The following is a 25,804-nucleotide window of genomic DNA, read 5'->3' on the forward strand; positions in this document are numbered from 1 at the left end:
AGAGGGAGGGCTTTGGGAGGGAGGGGTCACTTATCACAGATAAAAAGGTCCCCTTCTTTGCCAGTGAAGACTGCAGGGACACTGGGAGAAGAGAACCTTCAGGCAAGTCCTGTCTACAGAAGGAAGTGCTGCACATTACAGTGAGTATGCAGGACCTTGCTAATGTCTGTATGGGGGGTGCCTTGCATATGCAAAATTATAAGAAGTAAATGGCAGAGATGCAGTGACTTGCTGCTATGAACCAGTTCAATGTGAAAAGATCCAGAGAGCTACTTTTTTGCCAGCCCAACAAATGCAGAATCGTCACTTGCTGAGTCAATACTTGCTCCTGGGTTTTGCCTACAAAAAAAAGATGCTGCAAAATTGTAAAGGCTGAGAAGAAAAGTGGATCTGAGGAGGGTGCTAATGTGTCTGGATTAGCTGTTTTGGTTTGTAGGATTTTAAAATGGACTGATCTGGGCTTTTGCTGATTGGGAAACTCAAGATCAGTCTCAATGATACTTGCTTATAATTAAAAAGACTTAGGACAGGCACACGAGCAATAATACTCTTCTTCCCCTTTGAAAGAGGCTCCAGATCAGGCTGTGTATAAATATTGGTGGCTGTTCCATTTCTCTAAATGATTCTCTCCTGTCATTGACAATGAAGGAACAAGCTGCTTGTATACAGCCAGGTAATTTTGGTGAAAATGGTTGACATTACTTTCCATGAATTTTGGCTCAGAACTGAAAGCAGCAACGTTTCTGGCAAAGAACTTCCTGAACATATTGATTATAAACAAGTAAAATTCTTCCAGGTGTTGTCATGATGACACCCAGAAAAATGTCAGTGTTTCTCTGAGTTGCCAGCCATAGGTCATTGACATCCTGATGAAAACCTGGATGGATCAAAATCAGGCCTTTCACTGAAACGTTATTATGTTAACAAAATCTTTACCAAGCTCTTAGTTGCCCTCGGAAAATGTTAGGCATTTTGTGGGTAAGATGTTTATAGTATCAACATGGTGTTTAAAAAACCCATCCACACTTCGGTAATGTTGGCAATTAATGTGGTGACAGATGTAACAAATCAAAAGAGACCAAGGAGGAAAAAGTTAGCCAGAGAAACAGTGGCGGTTTTTCTCCCAGCATGCTCTTGGAGAAAGGCTGAAGACGAGAATGGCTGTTAAGAAAGTGAATTGGGCTGTGCTTTTTGTGGCAACGCATCACTGTTAGAAGTCTCTTTACAGCTTCTCCCCTCCTCACCTGAAGCCTTTCTCCCAAGCTTATTTTTCTTCTGTTCTTTCTCCCTCCCTTTGCCTCAGCCATCTTTTCTTGGCAGCACTGAGGCCTGCAGACACCAGAGTGGCCGTGATATGCAGTTGCCTCATAAAATCCACGTTCTGTAAATCTGAACTCTGTGGGACAGAAGCAATTCCTTACCAAGCAAGTGACTATCCTTAAAGGAAACTAAAAAATCTAGGGGGAGCTGGGGAACAAGGAGTGGAAGGGAAGCTGGTATGAGAGACTGGGATGGATTCATGTCAGGGGCTACATTTCTGGCTCAACCTCCCGGTGAATACAAATCTCAGAGAGAAGCAGTGTTTGAACAAAGATGAGGTTGATGACTGAGAAGGAAAGGTCCGATACTGGGGAAAAGAAGTCCTTTATTCATCTGGGGATAGTGCTTATAAACAGTCTTTTCCTTTCTGCTTTCTCTGTTTCTTTCCACATGCTCGCAGAACTTGGAAGAGGGCTATGGGTTTGGAGCGAGCTATTTCCTGGCCCTGCCAATTCCAACGTGATTTGGACATTCTCCTCTTCCAAAGTATTTTTGCCAAAGGGAGTAGTGTGAGTTCCTGCCTACTCCTGTGGAGTTTCATATTATAAGAACATGAGAAGAGCTCAGATAGACCAGGCTAAGGCTCATCTAGTTCAGTATTCTCTTCTCAAAGTGGCCAGCCAGAAGCCTATGGGAAGCCCACAAGCGTGGCCTGAAGGCAACAGGGCTCTTCCCACTTGGGATTTCCAGAAACTGGCATCCAGGGAGGCACATCATCTCCAACAGTGGAGGAAGAACATTTCCACCTTGGATAGTGGCCACCTCTCCCCCTTTATTCCAGCGGGGCACATGTTGCCATCTGCTCCCAAGACCACTGCTTCTAAGGACCCCTGCCTTAATCTTACGCATCAAGGAGGACATGTAAAAAATAAAAGTTCATAAAACCTCAGGAATAGCTGAAAAATGTGCCCCACCAGCCAGAACAAACTTAAGTGTTCAATGTCTTGTTTGGCTGTAGGGCTCCAGAAGCTTATGGGCTAGCAAGCTGTTCAGGCAGCCCAGATCTGGATTGATTTGGCACTTGTAACTGCTCCGTGTAGCCAGTTAGTTTTATTCTGAATGTGGTTTTACAAGTGGTTTGAGTATGACCACATATTCCATTTTTGGTAATTGTTAAGTTTACAAATGAGTAAATATTCCTCTGTTCTTGATTTCTAGGAACTTGGGATCTTAATCCCAAGTCAGTTTACTTAGAGAGCTTTTCATTCTGTGCTACTTTCCCTTTCTGGTACATCCAAGGAGGGGGGGAAGGTAATGATAGAACTTCATCAGGGGGAAAAATATTGTTTTCCATGCCTATCATTTCTGCTCCATCCTGGCCACAGGGCTGTCTAACCAGCATGGCCAATGGTTGTGTGTGTGTGTAAGTTGTAGTCTGGCAACATCTGAGGGGCTCCAGCTAGCCAGCCCTGCCATACATACTTCACACATACTTATTTCTAGGTAGACATGCATAGGACTGTGGTGTTAATGAATTGCAACAATGCAACTGATATACAAATCCATTGTTGATGTGATGCTAAAAATTCACCTTTTTGATGTGCAGACTGCTCTTGTTACTGTTCTGGCCTATTATCTTCTGGAAAGCTACCAAAGAGTTCAGGCACCATGATTTTGCCATATGGTTTCTGAATCGGCCAAGAGACCAATTTGAACAATTGAACTTGCATCTTCTTCCTGGGTATCTGTGTGAGCAGATGCTCCGCAGACCTGAAGTCCCACATTAAAAAAGCACAATATGGAACCAAGCTGTTTAGCTTAAAATCTAGTAGCATAATGAAAAAAACCACAACTCCTCTTGAGTATCTGAAAAGAGCACATTTATTCTCTTACTCTGCCCCATGTCACTTTTCCTGCACATACTCCATCACTTAAAGTGCCCTCCTCACCCTGACTTGGTTCATTTCTAGTAGTGGGAGAAAAGTGCCTACAGCAACTGAGTAAAATGGGGCACAGATCAGTTCTCCTCACTCACACACATTTATTTATTTATTTGCTACATTAAGTAGATCCCTTGCCATTTTGGGCATGAATAGGAGTCATGCCAAGAACAAATGTGACTTCTTTGCTCATATCTAGTTTGGACCTCACCAAGGTTTTCAACTGTGTTTGGGCTGCACTATTGCATTTCAGGCCAAAAGTGGGGGTCCTTACATCACTGAATGCTCCTCCACACCTAAAAAAGCATCTCCTCATAGAAAACATGTAGGTAATGACAAAGAACAAGTTAGAAACCTTTCACTCTGGCTTCTAATTTCCTGTGTGGAGGCGTTTTTGTGTGTGTAGAGCAGCATTCAGTCCTGACTTGCATTAGCTAGGGATCAGGGACAAATTGGATAGAATATGCACCGAAAGGCAAAATTATGTAATTTGCACTTTCCAAAACAGTACACAAACCATAGCAGCTGTCCCTCAAAATTCGCACTTCTCTTAATTTTGCAGTGCAGTTGTCCAACCAAGTAATGTGTGCAAAAATGCAGGTACTGAGGTAAAGTGTGCATATCAATGTACCGTATTTTTCGCTCTATAACACGCACCCGACCATAACACGCATGTAGTTTTTAGAGGAGGAAAATCCGTAGGCATGCCACCCGTAGGCATTCCCTTCATAACACGCACAGACATTTCCCCTTACTTTTTAGGAGGAAAAAAGTGAGTGTTATGGTGCAAAAAATACGGTATATATTAGTGAAAATAACACACACAAAATGCATTATATTAGGCAACATTGTATACAAAATTGTGTCTATTTGGAGAAATTCACATTAAATTGCTGGCATATTTTCAAAGGGACGGTAAAAAATAAACTGCAAACTAATGTGTAAATGTAGAGGTCCGAACATCTTAAGATTAGAAAAATGAGAAACAGAAATTAATAGAGTCACACATCCCTGGTAGTGTCTTAGGCCACAAACAAGTTTACCACCACTCTGAGAATCAGGCCACAGAAAGCAGAAGTTCAAAGCGGGATCTGAGGGGGACTGATTTGGTACCCTTAGGAGAGATGTAGGAATCAGACAATTGGTGACAGTGGAATACAAAACAATAGGTCTGGCTCAGGCAGATGGAGTTTAGAGAAGAGAAGCCAATGCTAAAATGAATTTTTAAATGAACAAGCCCCAGGGAAAGTGGTAAACGTAGTGAATGTACCTGGAGGGATGATGGGCTGCAAAGTTTCAGAACTGTGTATACAAAATGAAATGTGGGGAAGGCAAGAAAATCAGTGGATAAATTATAAAATTAAACACATATGTTTAGGAGGAGCCCAATTCATGGGCCAGCCCTCCACAGACCAATGTTTTCTGGAACATGCAGAGTTAACAGCTCACCTCCTTTTGAACTGTGGAGTCCTCCCTCTGAAAAAAGGGAGGGGAAGGCAGCTTGCCCACCCCCACCAGAGGCAGATCTTAAAGAAATGAGCAGAGGTGTTTTATAACAGTCTCCTCCTGTAAGTGCAAGTGCCAGTAGGTCCCTCCTGCCTTCCTCAGGCCTCCTTCATCTGACTCTCTGGCTCCCCAGCTGTTGCTGTTTTAATAAACACTCCCTGCTAAACTTTGCAGCTTGTCCAGAGGCTTTAGCTGTCCTCAGTGGAAACAGAGAAGAAGACAGTCGCAGAGAGAGAGAGGAAAGAGAGAAACCATGCGGAGCCTCATCATCCTTGCGCTTCTGGCCGTCCTGATGATGGCAGCTTTCTGTTACGGTAGGTGATGTCTTTTATTGCTAGTCATCTGGGAGAATAGTTTGTCACAGGAACTGAATGTTCTGGCCACACACTTTGGTTGACTTTTCACTTCCCCTCTTTGCCACGTACCCTTCTGTCATAACTTACATCCTTGGCATCCTTTTCACACTTGTCTCCTCTGGTTCCTCTACAGTGTCCAAATTGAGCTCTCTTCTTTCTGTTTCATGCCTGATACAAACCATTCTGTTCTCAATCGCTCACAACCCCTTTTTATCTCAACCACCAGAGAATGTATGTGTGGGGGTCAATCATTTTGCCTGCAAGCAGGACAATGGAAACCTTGCTGCCAGCCTAGAAAATCTTAGGGGCAGATTTCCCAATTGTCTTCAAAATGCATAGACTACTTTTTCAAAGATAGCGGCACATTGGGATTTCACTGTGGTTAAAGGGCTACCAGATTCTCTGTGGGGTAGATCAATAAGATGAATTTTGATAAATTTCAATCGAAGGATGCTTCATGAGTAGCCCACTGGGTTAAAGAAGAACACTTGTCCCTTCCAGAAATTCCAACTGCTTCTTTTGAAACCTCAGGGATGGGCAAATGGGAATGATGGGGAAATCTGAGGCAAGTGGCTTATATTGACTGAGGTTGGGAAGCAATTTATCCAGTGTACAATTGGTGAGCATCTTCACTGGGATTGTCAGTTCGCTTCACTGGCAGAGTCCAAATCTTGAATGGTTAGGATTTATCTTCCTATAATTATATGTTTATTCTTGCTCTGAATACATATTTGGTTTCTCCCTCCTTCTTGTGGCACAATTACATGAACTGGATTGATTTGAGATAGAATGTTATAATGTGAGCAGCCTATCAAAGATGATTTGGTTGTGTCTGCTTCCTCCAAATTGCTAAATTTTGGTTAGATTTTTGGTACCTTTCATACTTGCCACTCTGTGATTTATGTTAGGTGGGATTTACTATCTAACCCCAAAATAACAATCTGTGTCCATTGCTTTATACTTTTCTTAGCATTCTTTTACTCTGAGAACTATGATATATTTTTTCAACGTGATCTAATAAATATTAAGCATTCAACCATGCTGAACTAAGTCAGTGCAACATTTTATAAATGCAAGTTGAAAAGGTAAGTGCATACATTTAGGAATCGCAAAATAAATGCATGCAAGAATGCAGCCAAAGTTATACAGTTATACATTTTTATGTTCCCCTCATTTCCATAAGAAACTTAAAACATGCACTTCTATTTCTACCACTGAAATGGAGAACATTAAAAGATTCTTCTGATTCCAGTTCAAAAGATCATAGCGTTATTTCTTATTCCTCCATTTGATTGATGCATTGGTTTTATCTGATGCTATGCTTGTCACTAGCACAAATGGCTTTTCGGAGGAATCAATGTATTCTTTAAGGGGCTACATCTATTATTAGCTACAGTGCTTTTTTCTGGGGGGATGCAGGGGTACACAAACCCCTAAATATTTTGTGAATCTAAGTTTGGCCTCATTGAGGGGCAGTATTTCAATATGAGTAGGAAAATGAGAGAACCCCTAAACATTTTTTTTAAGAAAAAAAGCACCGGTTAGCTATAATTCATAGTAGCTTAGAATGAAACCTTCATGTCCAGTAGCAGTATATCTCTGACACTGTGAACAAACAACAAGGCATTATGGACCTCATCATGCCTTGCTTGTGAACTGGACTGGGGCATCTGGTAAGCTATGTTAGAAGGCAACATTATGGACAAGACAGTTTTGATCTGGTCCAGCAAGGCTATTCTTATATTTTTTCATGTATATCCTTCTTTGTTTTGTTAACTATGAATTTACACACTGCCTTGTTTTCTTTTCCCTGTCACAGAGTCTCACGAGAGTATTGAATCGCATGAATTTACAAGTAAGAAACGTTATTATGTACTCTGTGATTTATTGTGATGCTTGAGGTTCACTTTTTGGATTTTGTGGACATCCCAAATTCTCTTGCCATGCCACTTTATGAGATCCTTGTAAAATATTTTTCCTCTACTCAATCCAAGGAATAAAAATTAAGGAATGCTCCACCATCACTTCCCTGCCTTCAGTCTGTCCAATCTGTCCAGTAAAGGGTAATGGTGCATTTGATTGCTCCACCATGAAATAAACCATCTGCATGTTGACATCTAGCAAGTTAGGGACAAAGAGAGACTATACCTGCCCTCCCTGATATACTAGTTTTCCACAGGTACAGAATTTTTGACACACTAGAGTATCAAACCCTGTTATTACCTTTCCTGCATTCTGTAATGCCTTTTCTGAATTCGCAGAGGCAATTCTGAGATTGGCAGGATGAGAACAGACAATAACCAGTGAGACCTGCAACTAGATGTTGCAGTTTATCCTTCTTCTTACTAGAAGTGCTCCTGTTCATAGTTCCAGCCACTCTTCCAATCATGGCACTCCACCCCTCCTTTCCCTGCTCCCCCAGTTCCTCATTTGCCAAGAGAGCAATCTCAGCATGCTCAATAGTTACAGACTGTGGACCTTCAGCTGGAAAAGAAGCTTAACATCCTGTGCCTATTGGCAGTGGGTTTTTTTGTAAGGTGTGTGTGTTTGTAAACCCCTGAGTATGCAAATATCTCTCCTTTGTTTCTTAGCAGTCCCGTTTTGGTTTTAATCATGTGGCTCTCATCATGCTGGTTTGCTGTTAGAGGGAGTCACTACTGCAGGCAGCCTGTGTTCCCGATGTGGAGTGCAAACTGTGTTCTGGGGAAGGGCAAGGCAAGGTATTTCCCCCGGGACATCTTCATTCCCAATGCAGAAAGTCAACACTGCAGATTTCACAACTCATGCAAGCCCCGTTCCAGTACCTAACCATTTGGTAGACCAGTAAGGGGCTACCATGAACTGAAAAGACCTGCACAGCTAGCCCACAGGCCTCTGAAACACTCACAGGAGCATGTCTGACCCCTTAGGTGGCAAGTTTATACATTCTTGCCCAGGACTGAACGCAGCAAGGCTTGCTTCCAGCAACTTAAGTCAACGTGCGTAGGTTTGGGCTTATTTAAGTATGAATTAGAAGTAAAGGTAAGGGGAAGGTTGGTTCATTGCAAAGATATAGGGCTTTTAAGTCAAATTAAAACAACTAGGGAGAATAAGAAGAGAAATAGGAAAGATAGACACTGAGTCACTTGACAAATATGATGCAAAATGCAGATATGCAGTTGCAGAGTCATTTTGCAAGCCCTTTTGAGATGAAAATAAAACAGGATAGGACTCCAATCCTTTCATATCCAGGATCCACCTTTAAGCTCTGTCTGCAATATGAAGCTTAACTGTTGTCCTAAATATGCCCATCTTTCTCCCTTCTTTAGGAAAGGTTTTCCCCACTTGCTGTCCTTCAGATCTTTCGGACTAGAATGCCGATCATCCCTGATCACTGTCCATATTGGGTGGGGATGATGGGAGTTGTAGTCTGAAACTTCGGATGTGATTTTTGAGCTTGCCAGAAGAGTTTTAGACTGAGAGGATGGTGGCTGTTTTTCTTTCTGTGGTCGAAGTGGCAAGGGCTACTGATGCTGGGTATTTTTCCTGAATGTCCTAAATACCAGACATATTTCATTCAGCTGGGAAACTCACGGAGGGAAAAACACACACAACAAAATATTTCACATACTGGAGACATTGAGTTGTTGAAATAGGAAAGCAGAACCGATTAACTTGTGCCTATCTTGGCCAAATGAAAACTGATAGATTAACCACACACAAGTGTTGGCAAGTATATAAATGCCAAGAAAGGAAAAAGTGATGCGACAAGAAGGATATTTATGCAAGGGAAAATATTAGAAGTATTTTCAATTAGAGTGTGGGGTGATGTCTCTATGGAGATGACGGGGCCACAATCATGTAGCACTAATTCAGTCTAGCCCAAAGAAAGCACTGCGGGAACCAACTGGATGTGACACTCCTTAGCCATTCTTACGCTTACGTCTAAGAACTAGAGGAAGCTACCTAGCCTCCCTCTGTCCTCTTCAGCACCAACATTATTTCTTTAATTTGTTCATGAGGTGCTGTTGTAAAATTGGTTACAGCTTGCATTGCAACAGCACTGTAGAGCTTTCTGCAGTGCTTTTGACTCAACTGGTGTGGAAAATGGTGATGGCATATTTGGTGAAAGTGTGCAACCCTGCCCATTAGTATTACCTGCCCACCTGCTCTCTGCCGTTAGCTTCACCACTGTCCCTCTCTCCTGCTGTCCTTTGTTGCAGAGTTCTTGGAGAAACTCATCAGCCTCACCTCTTACAGTAGCCTCCTTCATGCATTAAGGCTTAGCTGTAGCCAAAAATGGCTTTTGGCCATCTGAAAGTGCCCATTGAAAACTGGAAGAGAGAGGGCATGAGTCGCTATTAACAGCAGAAAGGCAAGAATGTATAGACCAAGCTGGTTGTATTGGCCATCACAAAGACTGATATTGGGAGGATATGGGAAGAGAGCAGTGCTTTTCTTTGTATAGAATGGTTGGCCTTCGGTTCAACCTCATAATAATGATGAATACCTATCCCTCCAGGTCCCTTCATTAACAGAAGGCACGCCAACATCTTCATGAGAACTCCACCTGAGAACAGGAGGAACCAAGTTGTGCAGGAAAGGTACGTCTTCTTAGTGTCCAGAGTTATTCATGGTGAGTGGGGAATGGAGAGGATGTATTTTCTTAGGCAAGAGAGAAGCCATTGGAAAATGAACTGAACTGGAAAATGGTAAACTGGGAGAATCTGAAAATGGCACATTGCTAATGGCAAGAGTCATGATCCCTATTATTAGATCCTTCATGGAATGGCCTGTGATAATATCAAAAATCTCCACTAGATCCTCTGCAGAATTGCCCCAGGATCCTATTGCATGCAGCCTACTCTCCACTCTGCTCCACTTCTAAGCCATAGAAACAGCACCTGCCCACATGTTTTCATCTCAGGGTCAGACTCTGCACACAGTGTCACCCATATTTTCATAGACGACATTTGTGTGAAAGCTGCCATATTTCTAAAAACAACAACAAACCCTTTCAAGACTTTGCAGAGGTTTTTTGCAGGTGCTTGTGGACAGAATTAGAAATCACTTAAAGCCTTGCAAAGATGCAGCTGAAAAAGCGGAAGTAGATGCAAGTCATAATAATATTCTGTCTCTCCACCCCCTTTCCCCTCTTCCCCTCTTGCGACTGTGAGTAGGATCAGAGAGCGCAACAAGACCCCCCAGGAACAGCAGCGGGAGATTTGCGAAGATTACAATCCCTGTGAGCGTTACGCCATGCGCTATGGCTATGCCTCTGCCTACAGGCGCTTCTTTGGGCACAGACGTGGCAAATAAGAACATCAAGAATCGCCGTTCCCAGTGCCTGGAGCCTGGGTTTCCTGTATCTACAAAGAGTGACATCTCCAAAATGTATTGTTGCTTGTTAACTGTATGTTATCCCACCTGCTGCTTCATTCTTTTGTAGCCAATGATTTCTAGATTCTGTGTTAATTAGCACAATGCTGACGTAGTGGTGGTTGGGCAAAGAAGGATGTGGGTGTTTATTATGAAATAAACGTTTGGTTTGATACTGTTTGTTCGAAACTCAAAAGTTTTCTTTCGGTCACCCCCATGCCAAGAACCAGCGTCTATAATTGTACTCACTTTCTTAGCAGTTTTTTTTAAAAAAACTAACAAAATATGTTTGGGTTTTTTGTTAGATGGACTCTAGGAACGGCGGTAAAAGTGTTCTTTCACACGATAAAAGCTTGGCCTGGATGGCTGATTTGGCAATGGGCTAAAGCAGATTAAATGGTGCAAGTAGCTAAAGAAATGTTTGAATCAGATTTGAGCATATTCACACCTTCACCAAAGTGTGTTCACTGAGCACATGGTGGAACAGTGGTACTGCACAGCAGTTGTAGTACGTGTGATATGAAGGGCAATTTTTTTGTATACATGTGCATTGATATAACACACAGGGGCGAACGAAGGCTAACCGACACCTGGGGCAGAGGAAACCGCCGGTTGCGCATGCGTTGTGCCGCTACTTACGACACATGCATGGCATTGCTACATAGGGTGCATGTTCGACGTCGCTACGTACAGCGCATGCGTGTGACACCACGCATGTGCTGTATGTAGCGGTTTGCTGCTGGCGCCGCCCGAGCAACATACGGACGGTGGCCGGATCCTCTGCTCACGGCTGCAGCCGTGAACGGAGGATCCTCCACATGTGGCTGTGGCTGCGTGATGGCGCACACCCAGGGGTGGTGGGATGAGTACCCCATGGGGTGCCTTCTTGTCACCCCCCCCCAGACATGGCACCCGGGGCACACCCCCCCCGCTCCCCCTTGCGACGCCACTGATAACACACACACAATCCTCCCACTTAAGAAAAAGGGGTTGCATGCTGGTAGTGAGAGGACACAGAAACTCATGGCCCCACTGCACATTTGCATATTTACTCTATATTCTGCCTGGAATGTGGGAACTTCATATTAGCCAGTTATAAAGTCACTCATAATTTTATGGTTTCCACCAGTCTTTTTAAGCTGGTCTCCCTTTTGGATCACCTCTAATATCAATGTTCTGAAGTATTCAAGCTCTCAAAAGCCTGCCGCTTTTTAGTTTGGGTTATAATTATTATTATTATACAGTTTTATCCCAGCCTTCCTCCAAGGAGGTCAAGGCATGATCCTCCTCCTTTATCCTCACGATTGCCTTCTGAGGCAAGATAAATGGAAGAACACTGGCTGAGCCAGAGGCAGCAGAAGAACAAATTTCAGGGGTGGGTGTGCGCAGAAGGGGCAAAGTATATGAATTGTCTCCCACATGATAAGATCTCTTAAAGAAAAATTATAGTACATGTTAATGACTGGAGTCCAGCAATGTGGGGGCAAGTGGGGTGTTTGGGGGATATTTATTCCTGCATCCCCCCCCCACTGACCATGGATTGGGCCAAGGACACTGAGGAAGCAATGCGGCTGAGTAGGGATTTGAACTCAGATTTGAATTCCCTACCTCATAGTGAATGCTCCAAACCAGAGATATCCACCATAGTGCTGTCCATGTGTTGTTCGACTACAATTCCCATCATCCCTGGCTTATAATGATGAGAGCTGAAGTTCAATAGCATCTGGAGGGCACCCTGTTGGCTACCTCTGTTCTAACCACTACACCACACAGCTTCAAGGTGGACTAATATCACAGTCACCAATATAGAGGAAAGCCCAATTAAACCACATCCTGCTTATACATTGACTCAGTCCATGCAGGACCTCACAAAACACTAAATTACATTATAGAGATCTGCTTAACTGTGAAGCTGAACTAGCAACTCCTTCCGATGAATGCTTATCCCTCAGGTTACTGTCAAGAACTTCAGATCAAGCATGCACAATCTTTTCTAGGCTGGGGCCAGCAAATTGAAAAAGGAATGGAGAGGCCAATGGCAGGGCTAGGCATGGGGAGAAATGGGATTCAGCTTGCATTTAAAGGTGAACTTACTTAACTCACACTTTCCAAAACACAGCCATTCTTCATAATTCACACTTTTCTGAATTTTGCAGTGCAGTTCTCCAGTCATGTGTGCAAAGACGCATGTACTAGTATGCATAAAAATGCCTATATTGGTGGAAATTGCTTTGCAAAATGTGTTCGTAGGAGAAATTTGCACTAAAAGGCTGATGCATTTTCACGAGGGCTAAGACATTCTCAAACTGATGTGGAAATAGAATCATAGAATCACAGAATCAAAGAGTTGGAAGGGACCGAGTGTCATCTAGTCCTACCCCCTGCAATGTATGCGGGACTATGCAACTGGCACATAGGGGGATGGCACCCACGACATTGGCATTATCAGCCCCACACTGTAACCAGCTGAGCTAACTGGGTGGCCTCGAATGTGGAGAACTGAACTTAAGACTGGAAAAGTGAGAACCTGAGAGAAACTGAAGGTGACTGCTTAGCCCATACCTAGGCAGGCCAGGAGGCAAGTAAGGAATTTTGGGATCCAGAAAACAAAGCAGGAAAGATAAGACTGGGCTGTCAAGGTCTATGCTAAGTTGAAAGGGAGAATCTGTTATGGAGCAACTGGTTTTACATAGGTTGGGGCTGGAGTAGCCAACATGGTGAGTCCAGATGTTGCTGGACTACAACTCTAATCAACCGCAGCCAGCATAGCCAATGGTCAGGGATGATGTGGGTTGAAGTCCAAAACATATGGAGGCACCATGTTGATTACCAGTATGTCTGGGTTGAAGGTACCAGCAGTTAAAAGTGTTGCAGACTGCGGGTGGATCCAACTAATGTATCCTGTTAGCACAAGGATTTCTGCCTGAGCAATGGAATTTCCCCCCGTGCATGACACATGCCCTGCCAAATCTGCTCCAGAGGATCGGGGGAGTTTCTTGAACAGATGTAGGGGGCTATGCAGGGAGGTCCTATGGCACAAGTGGAGATCCTTGCACTGATGGGACCATAACTGAATGTTGCATTGGGTAAAACTCTGTGACTTAGAGTAGCATAACTGCAGTTTCCCTACTGTAGTATTGACACGTGCTATATAACCTATAACTCATGTGGCCGTGCAGCTATTTGCTTCTCTCTTCGCAAATTCACACCTTTAATACCTGTTAGCACCTCATCTTGTATTTAGTGTGAACTATAACAAGGACAAAGAGGCCCAAAGGAAAACAAGACATTTCCCAATGAGCCAGTGAAGGCTGCTAGATTTGCCTGACAAGACCGAGTCTGCACTGCTGCAAAAGCCCCCACGGCGATGTGATGGTGATCTTGTGCCTGAGTTTTGCTGGCTCTTCGTTTTTCAGCCCCTGGAACTTGGACCAAAGTTCACCCACCCACCCTGGTAAGATCAATATCAGGATCCTCCTGACCCACTCTTAAGTGCCTTGCCCACTTCTGAACTGAGGCTGATGCTTTTGGCTAGTGAAATATTCTGTTCTATTGCACATGGAGCAAATAGAGCAGCCTCCAAAGAGGGAAGAGTCAGATGCCTGTGCGGGGAGAGAGAAGAAGGTAGTGTGCGAGAAAAACACCAAGTGTCAAGGAGAAAAAGAAAGGGAGAGGTGGACTTTGCATCCCCATGATAAGTAGAGATGGATGGCATGTACAAGAGGCAGGGATAAACAATACAGAAGGTGGAGGGAAGAGAAGGAGCTGGGAGATACAGAAAGCATGAATCAGTTCCCTGATTAGGAAGGAGAGCTGTATGCATTAGAATTTGCCACACAAAATGTCTGCCCTAGGCCTTTCACGATAATAGACTGTAGTGTAGAGGTAGCCAACATGGTGCCCTTCAGATGTGGTTGAACTACAGCTCCCATGATCCCCAGCCAGTATGACCGGTGGTCAAGAATGTTGAGAATTGTAGTCCCAACAACATCTGGAGGGTACCACATTGGCTACCTGCAATCTACTGTAAGAAATGAATCAGAACAATCTTAATAAGCAGAGAAATCCCCAAGGCCCAGAAAGTCTGAATGTCTCACTTGCAAGAAACCCTTTTTTGCTTCTCTTTCCACCAGAGTCTTCCAAGGAGAAGCAGAGCCGTAGCTAGGTGATCTTGCAACCCTGGCAGAACCGTCCAGATTGCGCCCCCTACCCATGGGCAAATTAGTTCTTCTTTCCACCTCTCCTCCAACCTGCCCCCTTCAATTCACCCTCTATTTAAAATATTTTCTTATGAGGCAATAATTGATATTTTTATTTATAGAGACATATTTATGGACATATTTTTAGCTGATTTTGTGCCCCCCTCTCGCCTGCACCCCTGGCAGGGGCCCACCTCATCACCCCCTAGCTATGGCCCTGAGGAGAAGGAGACCTGTACCACAGAACTGGTTGCCAGTAAGTTGTGGGTGTCCAGTGTTAAATATTCTGGATTACCTACAAGTAATATAGTACATGCTTCGTAGAGACAAACTCTCTCTCTACTCGTAGTAGGTACTAGTACATGCTATTCTGAGAAGGCTCTTCTGTAGTAGCCTTTGAGACTGCCAGCCCAACCTTGGGCGTTTCGTTGCCTCAGCGCCTTTGGCTCTCAACAGATAGGGCTATACTGTGAAAAGTTATGGCCCTGCAACCAAAGCCACAAATATTTGGAAATATCCAAACGAGACGAGCACGTTCTAGGAGACCTAACTTTGCTTCCATCTCATCCCAAATCAATCGCAAGCATTAGTTCCCCAAACCATGCCGAGGCCACCCATGGACTCACTCATACACATGAACTCAGTGCACCCATGTGGCATGTTTATCAACGCCAAAGGAACGGGCAGAGCCCCAAAGCTGGTGCCAGTCTTAAGTGATTATGTAAATATATTTCCAGCCCACTACTGACCACAGGAGTTTGGATTCCTTCCTTTAAATGTGGCAATGTTAAAACACACAGCAGCCTTTTATATTTGTTAAATATGTGCAATGTCAAGCATTTAGGCCTCCAGTCTACGGTGGGTCCCTTTCAAAGAACTGGAAAGATGGAAGTGACGCGGACAGAGGTAGACCATCCAGGCATGCGTGTTATAAGGTGGTAGGGTTGTGTACATACATAGCCTTTGAGGCACACAGGGGCCTGTCTTTGCACTGAGCTTTGTACATAGCAGTTTGCAATCATGCAGATCTTTGTGTGACAGCATCATCTAATATTCAGGTTGCCTGTACACATGGGTAGGCACGCTTCAGACTATTGTACAATGATGTTCTCTAATCCCCTCCCCGCAAATAGTGTTTCCACAGAGCTTTTTAAAGAATATACTCTCACACACGATATATGCTTAGACTGAAAATTGAGAGGGTGTAAGAAGCATGTTGGTTCATTCTCTCCCATCTTCTCCCCGGCCTTTTTAGCTGTAATTTCCTAATTGTTTTCTAAATTTCTGGTGAATAACCTTTTGGGGGTCGTTGTACACTGAGACCGATTGTCCCATTACCTCAGTGCGTAGCCCACAAGTCCTCCTAGTTGTTTTATCATGTTTTTAATTGTCTGTTGGGAGGCACCCAGAGTGGATGAGGAAACCCAGGCAGATGGGCGGGGTATAAATAATATACTGTTATTATTATATGCACACACATACATATACTTGGAATCTTTCGAAAGAGAGGAATTGGAAAATGATATGTTGATATGTACTGGTTCCTATTTTTCATGTTTCATTCACAGACAAGTTAAACATGGTGAAGGGGAAATGACACAGCTCTGCAATGTCAGTAGGTCTGCCCCATCAGGATGTTGAGAAAGTGCTCTCTGTGTACTCCTGTAGGCGACAAGCTTTGAGATGTATACTGTACAAGCTTTCCAGCAGAATGTACTTCAGGTTGATGAATAGTGTGGGAGAGGGATGACCCGGGGATGATGTACCCCTCAAAAGCTGCTTGCACCCACCACTGGATGCACAATATCGCCTAGTGCACGGGTAGGCAAACAAAGGCCCAGAGGCCAGATCCGGCCCAATCAGCATGTTTTTACATGAGTAGAATGTGTCCTTTTATTTAAAATGCATCTCTGGGTTATTTGTGGGGCATAGGAATTCGTCCTCTCCCCTTCAAAATATAGTCTGGCCCCCCACAAGGTCTGAGGGACAGTGGACCGGCCCCCTGCTGTTTGCTGACCCCTGGCCTAGTGTGTACATGCCTCAAAATGTACTGTGATGCAGATTAAGTTATGGGCTTCAGGCGACAGAAATGGGTATAATTTGAAGATTCCGCAGGTCCGCTTTTCTTTATTGGTGTGTGTGTGTGTGTGTGTGTGTGTGTGTGTGAGCTGCCATCTTGGTTAGAGAGGCCTCCAAAGCAATCCATCCATCTTTGCTTACGAATACAAGTACACTTTAGTTGCTGGGTAGCATTAAGTGATTAACTAAGCAAACTTCTCCAAAGTAGCCAAAGATTACTGGGGCCAACAAACGCTCTGCTTTCATGTCATGGTGTTGGGATTGCAAGCCAACACTAATAATAGCATATTTCCAAGTAAATGAAGAACACATCGATTTGTTTAAACCCTCATGTTCTCCTTGGCTACGTGTCTGAAAATCCAAAGTATGAGGAGAATTGTTGTTTAAATGCAATTTTTTTGGGGGGGGGAATAGATCTGGTCCTAAGAGATGGTGTAAAGTCTAAACTTGACAATGAAAAGATCAGAACTATTTCAAAATAAAGATAAGTAATTGTTATCAACTTATCATAGAAAAGAGGCAACCAATTTCTGCATTTTTTTGGGGGGGGGGATTCTGTTCCCTAGGCACTGATCCAGTTTACTGGCTCTCTCATGAATCATAATAAAATTGGATCCAGCTCCCTATTTGTGGTATGAACCTTATAGTTACAGTGCTGCACATGCACTCAATCAGAGCTGGGACATCACACGCTGTCAGAGGCTCCTGGCTTTTCTGAACCATAATTTGTTTCTAGGGTTTTAATCTGGGTTTCCTTTTGATGAGAGAACACAGGAGATATACACTGTGTTTCTAATAGCTTATTTTACTTACAAATATATAAGTAGAGTGGAGATGGGCAGGGGAAGCCACAACTCTCTCATATTCCCTCATCTCGTTCGGGTCACTTCCAAATTACAAACTGCTTTTTCACCACAAAGAGACACTTGGCTCCCTGATGTCAAGAGGAGTGATGTCGCCTTCCCTAAGCTCTGGTGGCTTTCTCATTCCAACTCCTTGAAAGAGTTGTCCAGCTATCAAGAGACCACTTCCACAAAAGAACCTGCAGCAGCAAAGAGTTTAAATATTTCTCCTTCTCATGCAACTTGAAAACAGTTTTCTTCCCCAGATGAGTGAAAGTGAGCTACTTTTTAAAACTACATCCTAACTAGATTTATCAAAGGTCAGATAATATTGCTTTGGTGGACAGCTGTAGCTTGCAGGCTGCCAGTTGGCCAATCCAGTCCTAGAATATTGCATCAGATGGTGGATGATTTCTGCTTTCCAAACAAGGGAGGCTCCAAAAGAACAAAGGCATGGGCATGCTGACTTGTGGGGAAATCAAGATTGAAAAGCTAGTGCAGAGCCTTCATTATTTATTTGCTTGATTGTTTATTTTACTGGCATTTACACCTTGCCTGTTAGCCAAAAAGGCTCTTAGAGCAGCTAAAAAATAAAAAATACAACGGTTCTAAGACACTCCCTGTCCTCTTGCTCACAATCTAAATTTCACACCCACACTTAAATTTAAAACACTCTCATACCACCTTAACAGTGCTAAAGAATTCTGGGAACTTATGGCTTGCCTGTCTTAAGATACTTTGGATCTTCCTTGGTGCCTTTCCTCAACCCAGCTGGAATGGTTTCCCCCCCAATCCAGCAGGATGTTTGTCATTCAGCAATTTTATATTCTTTGCTTTTCCTTAAAAGAAATTTGCGAGAGTCTCGAAAGTCCTCTGGAAACGCCACAAGCCTTTGGCCTCAGGCAGATGTGCAAATGGCTGCCAGAACCAGATGTCGTTTGACCCAAATGGAAAGTTTGGAACTGGGACCAGGACATAAGAATGGCAGAGAGTCAGCGACTTCCTGGCCAGGGACCTGCTCCACTTAAGAGACTCACAGAATATAAGCTGTGGCTGAAAGACAAAAGCTCCTGATAAATTGCTGCTTCCTTCATGAGAAGATCGAGCCATAGAAAGGACCTTCTGCAAACAGGAGAAGATGGGGAATCTTCAGATGCTGCTGTTTGCAACCCTGGTCTTGACAGCCCTCTTCTGTTGTGATGGAGGTAAGGGAATATATATGAGACCCCCTAGCCATGATTTTTTCATCAACATTCAAAACTGACGGAGTCCTAGGGAGTGGAGGACAACCTATCTCAGTCTTACATTTTAGGAACAGAATCACTTTCCTCAAAGCCACTTTAAACCTGGCAGTGTGGTTGCCATTAGGAACACATCTGCATGGAAGTCCCACTCTTATAAAACTGAGGTTCAGGCCAATTTATTAGCCACAGCATAGAAGCAGGCAGAGAGGGGCTCAGATAGCTTGGTGTTTTTGTGTGTGGCCACCACAGTGCTAGAATAATGGGTGAAGTGGACTTCCAATTAAGATTGTCAAATTTACATTGTCTCTTTATATTGGTTTGATACCAGTTACACTATTATGGCTTCCTCACCCCTCATGAACCCTGGAAAATGTAGTTTAGTGAGAGGAATGGGAATTACCTTGCCACTTTGTAAGCAATTCTGGAAGCCTTATTATTATTATTATTATTATTATTATTATTATTATTATTATTCTGCAGAGGAGGATAAGAATGTTTTAAACAAATAAATTATCCAAGGATAGGTATATTACTCACAAATTGCTCAAATACATATATGAGAACCCATAAACACTGACATGTGTGTAAGTCCTCCCCTTTGAATAATTCCTGGATAATACAGAAGCAGGCCTGAGTTAAGGGTTCTTTTCCTTAGTTTACACTTGACTGATGGGGGAAATAGGGGTGGAAAAGAAGGGAGGAGGAAGACCACAAGACTGCCAGGTGTCTTACACCATCTGGTCTATATTTTTCAGATATGAACAGGCCCTTGGATGAAGGTAAGAAACTGATGAGAGCAAAAAACTCTCAAGGGCATCTTTGTCCTTTTTTGTACACAATACTTGGTTGGAGGACTGCATTGCAAAATTCAGAGAAATGTGAATTTTGAAGGGCAGCTGAATGGAGGATAGAGGGACGTGTGAATGTGTGTAGAAACGAGCCTAGGGTGCAAAAGTAAAATTAGCATTTATTGCTCCACCCACTTTTGCCTCTGGCTCTGCCCATCACTGGGACGCGGGCTCTGGAAGATTGCCCAGAAGAGAATGTGGCCCCTGGACTGGAAAAGGTTCCCCACTCCTAGCTCAGGATTTTGGCTTGCCCTTTCCATCCTTCTGGGCTTGCTAAAAGTTCATTAGGGAAAAGCCTCTTCTGGCTCTCTTGAAGTCCCCGCTGGCCTCACACATGGAGGCAGATTATGATGAATAATATTGCTTTGAGGCTCACATTCCCCAGAGAGGCAAATAAAATGGAGGGCGTTTACAAGGAAGCCTGTGTTTTCTGGCACCGCTTAAAGTGATTTTATTTTATTTATTTTTTATTTTAAAAATTAGGTGCCATAAGATACCTGGCATGAGCTCAATTTCCTAATTATTCCCCCAGTGAATAAGCCCCCTGTTAGCAAGGCAGCTGGATACTTCCTTGCCTGTTAGTCTGGCTAAAAGACTGAGAAAGAAACCTCGGGAAAGGTTGCCATGTTAGTCTGCTGAAGCAAAAACAGCAGAAATGTCTTTTGGTCACATCCAGACCATGCATTTAAAGCACATGTCTCCCCTCAAAGTTTCCTGGGAATTGTAGTTTTCTCCTCATGGAGCTACAATTCCCAGGATTCTTTCCACGTGCTTTAAACGTATGATGTGTGGATGCAACCGATTGTGACATAAGTTCTCCTGGCTTAGAAGCCTCTTTGTCAGATACCACCTGATGAACGTCCACAAGCACTTCAGCTGCACTAGGCCTGCTAGTCTTTTGAGCCCTGAAGTTGAAGTTGCTGCAAGATTCTTTGCTGTTTTAGGAAAGAAACCACAGACAACTCAAAGCACCATTGAATTAAACGAAAAAATTGACCAATGGCTTTGAGAAATTTGCAAACTCCAAATGATATCCTGCTAATCTATAATAGCAAGATCACAAAAACTGTGGAGGGGCACTACTGGTTCATGATGAGTACTCATAGGCAACTAACAGCTTTGTTTCCAGAACTGATGGGAAATCTTCCATTCATAAGCCACTACCTGAGACGTGTGAGAGATATTGTGGCATAAATGATGAGCTGGATGGGCAGCAAAAGGCTGCTCTGGGGCCGGCCCTGCCATTAGGGAGAATGAGGTGGCCACCACAGGCAGCTGGTTTTGGGTGTCATGGAAGGGCAGCAAATTGTCAGTTGTTTCCTTTATGATTGCTGCAATTATACTACCAGGGAGGGGTGGGTTTTTTTTGGTTTCTTGCCTCAGGTGCCAAAATAACTTGACTGATCTTGGGTGCAAAATGGCATGAGTTGAGGCAGGAAAGGCATAATTTGCTGCTCTGCCTCAGGCGGCAGAATGTCTCGGGCTGGTCCTGGGCAATATTTGAAATGAAACCTCACAGTTATCTAAACCAGGTGTCTTCAACCTCTTTTGGACCCAGGACCCACTTTTATCCCAAACATGCATTTGGGAACCCATTTCTTAATCTTTTACCATATATTTGCATGGTGGTCATTGTTATGTACTGAGGTTCTCACCCTGGGCCAGCAGGGGGATACTGTAGATAGTTTTATGCAAATAAGGGATTGAAGGTGACGTTCAGTGATTGGATAGTTTTAGAAAGTTGTTACAGTAACGTTGTACTGGAGCTCTATATAAGCAGGCTGACTGAACCCTTCAGTTCAGTTCTGTCCTGGCCTGTGAATAAACAAGAGCTGTTTGAAGAATCGCTGTGTCGTCTGATATGTTCACCCACAACTTAACAGTGGTCCTCCTGTTGTGACCCACCCTGGATCAGGCCATGACCCACCAGATGAAGACCAGTGAGCATTCCTATAGAGGAGCAGGGAACCTCAGGTCCAGGGGCCTAATGTCCCCCCCCCGAGTATGTCTACATGGCCTTCCCCAGCCCCACCTCTTTTTCCAAGGCCACATTCCTCACGGATCCTGTTTCTCACCCTCCTTGAATGTTTTTGCCTGTCTAAAATGAGACTCCTTGAACTCGATACTCTCTGTATTCTCATTCCGTAACATTCTGCGTTCATAACAGGGGTTAAGATCAGTCGAGAAACTGCCAGTGCCTTTGTGAGAAGGCAGAAGAGGTCTTCTCTGTATTATGAAAGGTAAGAGTAAGAGTCTTCTGGGTTTAATATTGATGTCTATAATTACTAATTTGTGGTTGTAGCCAACTGAGTTACACTCAGAGTAGACCTACTGAAATCAGTAGACTTGGCTAACTGAAGTTCATTTATTTCAGTGGGTTTTACTCTGAGTATACCTTTGTTGGGTACAATACTTGGAAAATAGATGCACATGGTTTATGAGGTGGGAATGAGATATGAGCCTATGCAACACCACAGGGTCACTAACAAGGGACTGCAGCAGATTCTTACAGAAAACAAGTGGGCCCCTCTTTCTTCAAGAAGCCCCAGGAAAGGGGGTGGTGGTGTGGGGAGAGTCCCAAGAGACTTGAAGCTCTGAGGGGTGAACTACAGTTTCTTTTTTGTGCGTCTATGGGAATGTGCTTTAAATGTATGGTTGGTGCATAGCCTAATTCACCAGCTGTATACAGTGGTACCTCAAGTTACATACGCTTCAGGTTACATACGCTTCAGGTTACATACGCTTCAGGTTACAGACTCCACTAACCCAGAAAAATTACCTCAGGTTAAGAACTTAGCTTCAGGATGAGAACAGAAATCGTGTTCCGGCGGCGCAGCAGCAGCAGGAAGGCCCCATTAGCTAAAGTGGTGCTTCAGGTTAAGAACAGTTTCAGGTTAAGTATGGACCTCTGGAACGAACTAAGTTCTTAACCTGAGGTACCACTGTACATTGTGGATAAAGTGAAATGGAGTGCCCAGTACTGAACTGGGTTCTCGGGAAACTGGCTTCATGCTGTGCAGCCTGAACCGAAGAATTTGCATGAGGGAACGCCTCATGTTTGTGGCTTCTTCCTTCCTCTGTTCTCCAGGTACTACGAAAGGTTCAAAACCCCAATGGAGATGAAGCAAGAGCAGTGTGAAAGCCACCCCCTCTGCGACTACTACTCGGAAGTAGTGGGATTCCAGGCAGCCTACCGCTATTTCTTTGGAAACTGAAGAAGAGGGGGCATCTCCTGTTCTCACCTGGCTGGGACAGAGGCTGAGATTAAAAGCAAATGGGGTGGGGGTAGGGGTGGGTAGAAGAAGCACAAAATAAAAAGGGCAATCAGACTGGTTTCCCTTCTCTAGCAAAACCTAATAACAATCTTTCCACTTTCCAGACAGGAAATCACAAGCAGATAGAGGCTTCTCTTTGCAAGGAGCATGTCTAGGAATAATCAAATGCCAACACATGTTGGAAAGTAACCGGCAGTCCATGCTAAGGGGGTGGGGCAAGCAAGGATAAATTGGTTCGTAAGCACAAGCTGACAATCATTTCTGGGGCTGGTTCTCTTGTGAACACCTTGAAGCATCTTCAGCATACTGCAGAGGTGCCCTGTCAAAATTTATCACTGTTCCAATTTTGGCATTGATAAAGGGAATTTGGGGAGGGGGCCCAAAAAATAATAATTGGAAAGCACTCCAAACCCTTTCATTTGGGCTAGCTTTTTTGCTGCTTGCATCCCCAATTGGTTTCTGCCATGAAAGGAACATCATTGGTCTTCTTCCATTCAGAACCAGGAGGCTGGTCACGTAACCAATCAGAATTGTTCAGTGATGATATCACAGAGGGCAGACAAAACTATTCAGAGTGAAGGCATTGCCCAGAAGCTTTGTTTGCTCTCAGTGATGTTGTTGCTTAGCTCAACTGATTGGCTACATGACAACCTCACCGTTTCAGGGAAGAAGGCTTCTTGAAACAGAATGGTATAGAGGCAGCATCTTACTGGAGTGCAACAGGGACATTGCTGCTTGTAGTTTTTGACAAATATTCTACTGAACGTCTGAATAAGTTAATCAGAAAATAGCGTTAAAAAAATGATAATGTTTGGCTCTTTCCTATTTCCTGTATATAAGTGTCTAACAGACAAATACGTTACCATTACATGTGTTCAGTGCTTTTTTTCCTAAAGAATGTTTAGGTACTCTCATTTTCACTGAAGAAAATCACCATTTTATTGTTCGAATCAGGAAAAATAAATGCAGTAAATGGACAAAAGTACAAAGATTTACAAAATGTTTAGGGGTATGCATACCCCTGCCCCCCCCCGAAAAAAAGCACTGCATGTGTTTGATTAGGACTTGGAACCACTGGTTAAATGTCCATCCCTGGTACTTTTTATCCTTGAGAAGACTGATGTAAAACTAAATTTTTCGGTTACCTGATTCATTGTTGCTGTTCTGCTGCCATCACGTGGTGATTTCGTTTAATGAATAAGGTAGCAGCCCAAAATGAAGATATAATTTTAGAGTTGGAGCGGTCTCCTGCAATTTCTAATTCAAGCTGTTTTGGAGAGCTTGGCAGGAAATTTAGGAGCACGTTTCCCAAGATATTGTATTTTAGTTTTCCTTTACACAACATGATTGCCACTTGCTAGCGTTCAATGTGGAATTTCTGAAACAAGTAGATTAATTGCCTTAATGTTCATTACATTCCAATCAATGTATGTTAGATAGTGATGATATCTATCGAGCCATCTCTTTTATCTGAAAGTTGCAGTTTGTTACTCGCCTATGCTGAGCAGCAATTTCTAATACTCAAGTTGCTTTTCAAGGCACCAGTGAAACCATCACTTAATTAAAAGGCAATTATGAGTATGGATGAATAATGAATCAGTCTATTTCTGGTCCATGTCACATTCAAATGTGTTCACTCGTCACCAGTCAATTCTGTTCTGCTTTCACATTAATCTGCATTTTTTTAAAAAATTGCACCAAAACGATTGTATGCAAATACATATTTAAATGTGTATTTCTAAGCATGTTCCCTCTCAAAATATGAATTTTAATAAATTTTTGAAGCACAAGCTATGTCACGTCATTTGGAGGAATGCAAAATCCAATGGATAAAGTAACTTCTCGTTCACATATCAGTACAGGAGGTGCAGAGCAGATCAGTTCCTATCAGAATTTGCCGACATCAGTTTTCTCAAGCATCCCTATACGCAACTTCCCTGGTAAGAGTCCTAGAGTCCCCTCGCTTTCTTGGAGTACTGTACAATCTTCATTCCATAGTTCACACTGCCCAGGAGAAATTTATCCTAAAGCATGTTAGTGCAGTGTTTTTGATGCCTTTCATTCCTTAGGATCACTTTAAAGAATGGAGCTACTATAGATTGCTGGTTTAGATTATATCTAGGAACCCAGGAAACTTGCTTATGCCATATAGAAGGATAAGCCTTACTGAAGAAGAACCAGCATGGCTTCCACAAGGGTAAGTCCTGTCTAACTAATTAGAGAATCACAGAAGGGAGTTGGAAGGGTTCACAAGGGTGATCTGTTTTGGGGCTGAATAAACCCCACTAGAGATGTGATCTTCTCAAGATGTTCCAGGAGGCCCGACACTATGTCCTGACGTCATGGCTGAGATGTCACAAAGAGCCAAGGGCGGAGCCGAACACCCTCTGAATATTGAGGGGCCCCACCCCCCTAAAACACATTGCCCCCGAAAGTGCCTCACCCCCAGGAGCTGGCACCTTTGTCCCCCACTTATGTGCACCCCTACATTTCTTTCTGGCTGACACTGATATTACAGTGGTACCTCTGTTTAAGAACAGTCCTGTTTCAAAACAATTCGGTTTATGAACTTTGCAAAACCAGAAGTAGTGTCCCGGTTTGCGAACTTTACCTCAGTCTAAGAACAGAATCCGAACAGTGGAAGTTGCACCGGTGGCAGGAGGCCTCATTAGGGAAAGCGTGCCTCGGTTTAAGAACGATTTCGGTTTAAGAACGGACTTCCGGAACGGATTGAGTTCGTAAACCGAGGAAGCACTGTACTGGAAAGGGCTATGTACAAACCTAAAACATGTTTCATAAAAGTATTTTGTACAAGTTTTTGTTTTTTAAGCTGCAGAGTTTTCTTCGGATATTTAGCCATTTACATATTGACCTAATTGTACCTAGTTTAGATTGCT

General features: G+C 43.4%; 2 protein-coding genes across 2 annotated transcripts; both read left to right on the plus strand.

Annotated features, from left to right (window-relative positions):
- Positions 1 to 10,600, plus strand: MGP (matrix Gla protein). Its single transcript, XM_081929196.1, has 5 exons — positions 1 to 140; positions 4,881 to 5,020; positions 6,882 to 6,917; positions 9,564 to 9,645; positions 10,222 to 10,600. The coding sequence occupies exons 2-5, from the start codon at positions 4,960 to 4,962 to the stop codon at positions 10,358 to 10,360; spliced, it is 318 nt and encodes a 105-aa protein (XP_081785322.1). The 5' UTR covers positions 1 to 140; positions 4,881 to 4,959; the 3' UTR covers positions 10,361 to 10,600.
- A 7,769-nt stretch (positions 10,601 to 18,369) lies between these two features.
- Positions 18,370 to 24,697, plus strand: LOC309379534 (osteocalcin-like). Its single transcript, XM_081928768.1, has 4 exons — positions 18,370 to 18,745; positions 19,540 to 19,563; positions 21,800 to 21,872; positions 22,721 to 24,697. Exons 1-4 carry the CDS (start codon positions 18,679 to 18,681, stop codon positions 22,845 to 22,847), a joined length of 291 nt encoding a protein of 96 aa, XP_081784894.1. The 5' UTR covers positions 18,370 to 18,678; the 3' UTR covers positions 22,848 to 24,697.
- Positions 24,698 to 25,804: the final 1,107 nt, after the last annotated feature.

Source organism: Podarcis melisellensis, assembly GCF_964234715.1.
Source record: "Podarcis melisellensis genome assembly, chromosome: 10".
In the NCBI taxonomy this organism is placed as follows: domain Eukaryota; kingdom Metazoa; phylum Chordata; class Lepidosauria; order Squamata; family Lacertidae; genus Podarcis; species Podarcis melisellensis.